The sequence below is a fragment of the Lutra lutra genome, chromosome 7 (genome assembly GCF_902655055.1).
Source record: "Lutra lutra chromosome 7, mLutLut1.2, whole genome shotgun sequence".
NCBI classification, from domain to species: Eukaryota; Metazoa; Chordata; class Mammalia; order Carnivora; family Mustelidae; genus Lutra; species Lutra lutra.
Genome location: NC_062284.1, coordinates 29,775,210 through 29,782,059, shown reverse-complemented (window position 1 = coordinate 29,782,059; position 6,850 = coordinate 29,775,210). Strand labels below are relative to the sequence as shown.

Here is a 6,850-nt window from a genome sequence, read left to right as displayed (position 1 = left end):
GGGTGGGGCCCTGCTCTCTATTCTGAGCCATTCAGTCCCACAAGGGCTTCTGGAGTGCCCTGCCTGTCTGGCCTGTCTGCTCTGAGTCCTCTCTGAGCCTGCCAGCTGGAATGAATTCAGAAAGGGGTTTGGTTTCCATTAGATCAGAGGTGGTGAGCCAAGGTAGCCCTGGGTTTGTGTCCTGGTTCCATCTCTGCTACTGACATAATGGGAGACTTTGGGTAAGTCCTTGCCCCTTCAGGGGCCTCAGTTTTTTCGTTTATGCACCAGGCCTGTGACAGACACTGTCTCTAAAGCTGGAAGTCATCTGTTCCCAAGACCGAAACCCCTCTTAGCTGGTTCGGATCAAATTCCCAGTCTAAACTACGAACTGGTAGGTGCAGGCAGACCCTAGAGTCCCCCAAACATCCTGGGTTTTTAGGGGGTGAAGGCATCCCCAGCATTTCTTCAGTCCTAGGGCTCATCCATCATTTGGCAGTGAGGTGGCTTCTCTACCCCACGATGTTCCCTCTCACACTGCCCCTCCCCCAGTGGGGTACTCTGGACCACAAGCCAGGAAGTTGCTTGTTAAGGCCTCGGGCCACGCCTCCATCCTTCTTATGTGCTCCCTATTCCCTGCCTAAAATGCCAGCAGCAGGCAAGCAAGCTTTCCTTGAGCCAGACATGGATCTCTAAAGACACTGTGCCCTGGGATAGGAGTCTGGGAAGCTATCAGACAGTTAACACCTTAGTGAGAAATAATTGGTTTGATCCTTTTCCAAGGGGAAACAGACAGAAGGGAGGGCACGTCCAGAACCTGGGGAGACAGGTGGGAGGGGCAGGCGTTAGAGGGCCACCCCAGGAGACAGTCCAGGCTGCGGGAACCTTTACCCCAGGATCTGCCCACACTTTCCTTTCCTTTCTCTGTCTTCAGGGCACCCATTAGAAGAGAACAGCTGGCCCTGTCTCTCCTCCTCTCTCTTTTCCTTCCCTGACCCTCCGTTGTGGGCACCCTCAGGCCGTGTAGCCTGGTGGGGAGTAGGGGGTGGTGGGGCCCAGCTTTCAGGGTTCTATAGCTGAGCTGCCACGGTAACTGGGGGAAATAAACACTCCGGGGCTCATGGTCCAAATTCTGCGGTGATGTCATCCCCAGCTCTAGCCTGCTAGGTCCTGTGGCTGGCTGCACCCTGGGCGGCCTCAGCTGCTCAAGCCAGAGGATTGACTTCCTTCCCAACCCCCAAGCAGCTTCTCGAGTCGGGGAGAGAGTGGACACAGGGGCTTGGGGCTAGGGCGGTCTGCACCAGGCTACACAAGCCTAGCCCCTTGCCCACCCCTGATCTCTCAGTAGCCATTGCCCCCTCCTGGGCCCCAGCCATGAAACCGCCCAAGGGGGCCGGGAACTCTGGGTTCAATGGGCAGCACCCAGAGGAGAACATTCAGGTGCCTTCTCGGCAGGAGGTAAAGCAGACCCCTGTGATCATGGCAATGATCAAAGGTGAGAGCAGGCCCCTCCCTGAGCTGGGATTCCTCTTTCCGCTGGGCTGCTGAAGGTGCCCCAGCCTTCCAGCCCTGCCTCCTGCAAAGCTCCCAAGGACTCCTCCAAGCCCGAAGAAGACCTGCCGCTTCAAGCTGAACCTCAGAAGCAGTATTAGCTGCTGGGGATTTTCTGGCGGGGTGGGGGTGGGGTGGGGTGGGAGGGAGCATGGTGTATGATTTTCCAGTTTGGGACAAAAGCTAGGGATTCAAAGGAGCTTTTAGCCCACCCTTAGCTTTCCTCACTTCCCTAAAATCTAACCCTCTACTGAAAGCAGACAAACTAATTCTTACTATGTTGCTAATGACCAATTGTTGGTCTGTGTGGGAGGTAGTTTAGTATGTGATTAGATGTTTGTGGTCTCCTGGCGGATGGTCTCTGAATTTTCACATTACCGGGCTTGAGTGACTTTGAGCATCCTGATTTTTCTAAGTCTTATTTCTCTCATCTGTAAATGGGAAACACAAAGACTATCAACTTCATGGAGTTGTCAGGAGGCTTAGCTGAAATAATCTGTGTCAATACTTAGTAGGGCTTGGCACAGAGTAAGTTCTCCGTTAACTGTAACGATTATCTTTCCTATTACCCATTGCCTGTCTAAGATAGATCGCAACATTGCCCTTCCCCAGAGGAAGCTGGATGGTGGGATCTGCGGCTGTGTGATGTCAGCAGAAGCAAAGATCCCAATGTCCTCCCCGCATCCTGCGTTCGGGGCTTCCCCAGGCTCTGGTCCCTTGCGCCGAGGCTGAGGGCTGCCCTGTCCATCCTCGCAGGTCCGGGCCCGGCTAAGTACCTCCGGCCATCCTGCACGGGCTACTCACACCACGATATCTCCATGTTCCAGGAGCCAGCCTACACTCTGCAAACCAGGCACTCGGAGAAGCGTGAGTGCTCGCCACGCCCGCCGTGCCCTCAGGCTCAGGGTTATTACTGTTGGGTGTTTGGGGTGACGGTGAGAGCTAGGGAGCCATTACCTGTAGCCACGGGACCCTGGGAACCCGGGCCTGCCCTGAAGAAGACACCCAGGTAGCTCACTGGGTCGGCAAGGAAGCCAGCAGGGATGCCCAGGGGACCCACCGCTCCAAAGCCAGCTCTGTGGGGATCTCCCAGCTGGCCCGCCTCAGTGAGCCCCGCAGGCCGATGGCACTTTCCAGCAGGCGGGGTAGAGTTTCCTCTCTGTCTTGTCCTGGGCCCTGCCCTTGTCCCTTCAGCTCTGGCCTCTGTGGGTTCACCTGCCACAGAAGCTGGGCAGAAATAGCTGGGGGGTGGGGGGGATCTGCTGGGAATGGTGGCCCCCCAAGCCTTCCAGGTGGCTTAGAACCTCCTGGCAGGGCAAGAGCAGAAAGCCACAGAAGAGCTCTGGCTGCTGGTCAAGGCCAGCGAGAGGGGAGGGTGGGGGGGCGCTGTCGAGGGGTCTGAGATCCAGAGGCCTGCTGGGTCCCTCCCTCGCATGACATGACCTCCTCAGCAGGGGAACCCCCTGTCCAGGACTGGGCCCCTTCTTTGTACTAACAATAGCCACTGTGCCTATTATTACCCCTTGGCACCGCTCCCCGATGGGAGCCAACCACAGCAGCTGTGATTTTCTCTGCTTCTCCGAGCAAGTTCCTGAGACTGGTAGTTCAGTCATTAAAAGCCCCATTTTGCAGATGAGGAGATCAAAGGTTGGGGAACACCCAAGCGTCCAAGGAATCGGAAGGGAACCCTTACTTTTCTACTGGGCAAAGGGGCTCTTCACCCTGAGGCAGTCCAGGCTCACCCTAGGGCATCCTCTGCGGCTGACTGGGCCTCTCTGGGGCTGTCCTGCAGGGGTCATGGACATTTGCAGTCCTGGGCCTCGCCATTTCTTGGATCCCAAAATAACCCGGTTTGGAATGTCCAGCTGCCCACAGGTCCTCATGGAGGAACGCCTCTCTAACCTGCGTAAGATGGGATGAGAGAGGGATGTGGGGGTTGGGAGGATGGGAAATGGGAATCTACCCTTAGGACCTGAGCAGGGACAAGGGTCATGACTCCCCTTTGCCAGGTGTGTCTTTGGATCCTGGCATCTCCCTGAAATGTTATATCAAAACACTGATGTCACCATGTCGGTGTCACCATGCTTAGTCTGGAAGCCAATGTTATGCATGCGTGTCAGCAGGCAAGGTTATGATAAAAATGTCATGGGGTTCCCAGGGCATGGGGATATTGTCATGCTAATGAGCACACAGACTGTAGTGATTCCAGGATGTTTTCTGGGTACTGTCATGGGGTTGATATCAGGATGCTGACATCCCAAGGGTGATGTTCTGATGACACTTGTGATTTTTATCTTATGATAACAGTGTCAGTCCTGATGTCACTGTGGCCTAAGTCCCTCTCCTGTCCATAGCCCTATTCAGGGGTGGTGGTGTCCCTGCCTGACGACAAAGTGGTTACAGTAACATCACATCAGGCTAACCAAGACTTCTTATATCTCTACCTGGACCCTTCAGTTGGACACCAGGAGCCGTGGCCTGGTTCCCACCCTGAGACCCTTCCTCCATTCATCCCCTTTTAGGTGTGAGCCCCAACCCAGCCTCCTGCCATTACTCCTTGGAGAAGACCCACCCACCTGGGGAACACAGGGCTCCCCAGTATGCTTTTGGCTACCGGTGCCCATACAGAGTGATGGACCCCAATCCAGCCCCCAACCGGTATCAGCTGCCACTCTTGCTGGGTCCCAACAACCCCGTCAGCCGAGCTGCCCCTTGCTATAGTTTGGCCTTGGAACATAAGAACTGGTTCTACAAGGAGGATGTGGCAGGAGGCCCTGGGCCGGCCATGCACGCCCGGCCTGAGCCCTCCGTGTATCAGAACCGTAGCCCTGACTACAGCATGGCCAAGCGATTCGCCTACCCAATGGACCACACTCCTCGGCCCGGCCCTGGCTCCCACGATGTCCAGCAGGTCTGGGTGCACAAGCCCCGCACCCCTGCATTCACCATGGGCATCAAGCACTCACCCCACCTATGCCCGCTGGTCATCAACATTCACGATTAAGGCCCCTCCTGGGGCCCTCACCCATCTCTCCCCACAGAATTTATTTTTATATGTGGAACTGAGCAATTTACCAAGGTTTCAAGTAGTTGAGCTGGTGCCTGCTGTGTCTAGCACACAGAAGGCATTAGATAAACATTTTCACTTATTTCATTTTTTGTTTTGCAAACACGGCTGCTTCCTTTGGGACCTGCTCTGGGTGAGGGGCTGGGATCCTGGGAGGCCATGTAGGGATCCCTATCTGGGGAAGGTCTGTTCCAGTTCAGCAGGGAAGGCAGCCAGAAGCCCTGGGAAGACTCTGGTCGGCTAGTCCGAACTCTGCCACTAAAATGCTATGTGGCCTTGGGCAGTTCCTGTCCTCTGGGCCCCTCAGGGCTGCCCGTGGGACAATGAGGGGGGAATGTAGTTCTGGAGCATGTCCAAGTTCCCTCCAGCTCCGCAACGGTGAGACTCTGGTCCCTGACAGGGGTCACCATGCGATAGAGGAGCAGGACAGAGGAGGGAGGGGTCATCTGGTTGGGGATGAGGGCTGAGGGGTTCTTTCCTGGCAGAGGGACGCAAGAGGACAAGTGGAGATGCTGTGTAGTGGGTGTGGGGGGTGTTCTTGGTGTCGGTAAAGATGAGAACAAAGACAGGCACGTGGGACCAAAGTGTGCAGGGCAGGACCCCGGGGCAAGCTCTGAGGGCAGGAGCCGGGCTGCAGGAGGCTCTCCTTAGAAGACCAGGTCGTGGGCACTTGGAGGGCACTCTGGCTTTGTCCTCAGCATGACAGGGCTAGATAAGATGTGTGATTTTCGGGATTCTTTGGGCAGTGAGAGAGGGTTGGACAGAATGGGCAGAATCTGGAGGCCGCAGTCAGCCTGGGAGGAAGCCAAGGGGCCAAGTGGATTGCTCGGAGAAGGGTCTGCTTGCCCAATGCAGTCTTTGGAGAGCTGCTCGCCTGTCCCAGACTCACCAGAAGAGGAGAGGAGGAGCCGCACAGCAGCCAGGAGGGGGCAGTGTTGCCTTACTCATGAGTCCAAGCCTGGCCCACCTGCCCACCGGACCCCTTCGATGTTTGCGCCAGGTGCCTGCTCTCCTGCTGGTCTCTGGGGAGGCTGGGGTCGAGTTGGAGCAATATTCAGGTTTTTTTTTTTTTTTTAATTTTTAGAAAGATTTTATTTATTTATTTGACAGAGAGAGAGATCACAAGCAGGCAGAGAGAGAGGGGGAAACAGGCTTCCTGCCGAGCAGAGAGCCCAATGTGGGGCTCGATCTCAGGACCCTGAGATCATGACCTGAGCCAAAGGCAGAGGCTTAACCCACTGAGCCATCCAGGCGCCCCCAATATTCAGGTTTTAACTGAAAATGAAAATTGAAGAACTAACTTTGGATAGAAAGAATCAGAGAGTATTTTTGGAATATTAAAACAACAGCCCCAACACTGAGTATGTTTAAAAGGGGCTGGTCGGAAAGCCCACCGGGATCATACCTGACTCTGGGCCTGGAAATCCCACCCCCTGCCACAGCGCTAGCCCCCCAGGCCTGAGGTACTGTGTCTGTCCTGTCCTCCCACTCCTCAGCGAGGTTGGTCTGGGCAGGCTTGGGAGAGCCAGTGAGCTTGGGGACCCATCTGTCTTGCAGCAGATTAGAAAGATGTCATTTTGCCGACAATGCCATTTATCACGGCAGCTGCAAAAGTTAGGGATGCTTGGCTGAAAGTGCTGGGTGTGGGGGGACTGGCAGGTGGCAGTGGCTGCTGCTCTCCTGTGTCACCAGGTCGGGGAAGCTACAGGCCAACCTCTGAACAGAGCTTTTCGGATTTAGTGCCTATCCCGTTCCAAGGCCCTCCACTGGACAAATGGAAGAAACTAAGGTCCAGAGCCAGGGAAATAATGAATGGCCTGTCTCTAAATAAAGGTCTAGGCTCAAGTGTGTGCCCAGGGTCTGGGGCTCCATGTGGGACCGGGCCCAGGGCTCAGCGTGTGGCTAGGTTGGGGTCAGTCTGTGACTAGAGTCAGGGCTCAGTCTGGGACAGACCCTCAACCTGACAGGCTCCAGCTGCCACCAGATATGGGTAGGGACTGGATATTAGCCCCAAAGCTAGAACTAAGCCTTGATTTGTGATCCCAAGGGAAGGAGAGGAGGCTGGAGGACTCAAAATGAGTCTTTGGGGGATGAAGATGTTTGGAAGAGAGATGGCCCAGCCAAGAAGGGGATGCGGCCTCTGGGGAAGATGAATGGGACTTCCCTTGTGCCTCTGCCCACAGAATGATAGGGTCATTTAGCTTGGGATTGACCTTTTGACAAAGCAGGGCCCCTCTCTTGGCTTTGCCGCCT

The 6,850-nt window shown here is 55.5% G+C and overlaps 1 protein-coding gene across 1 annotated transcript; it reads left to right on the top strand.

Annotated features, from left to right (window-relative positions):
* Positions 1-1,133: 1,133 nt before the first annotated feature.
* ODF3L1 (outer dense fiber of sperm tails 3 like 1) lies at positions 1,134-5,362 on the top strand. The gene is made up of 4 exons (XM_047738042.1): positions 1,134-1,474; positions 2,287-2,397; positions 3,323-3,436; positions 4,053-5,362. Exons 1-4 carry the CDS (start codon positions 1,354-1,356, stop codon positions 4,532-4,534), a joined length of 828 nt encoding a protein of 275 aa, XP_047593998.1. The 5' UTR covers positions 1,134-1,353; the 3' UTR covers positions 4,535-5,362.
* The last annotated feature ends 1,488 nt before the right edge of the window (positions 5,363-6,850 follow it).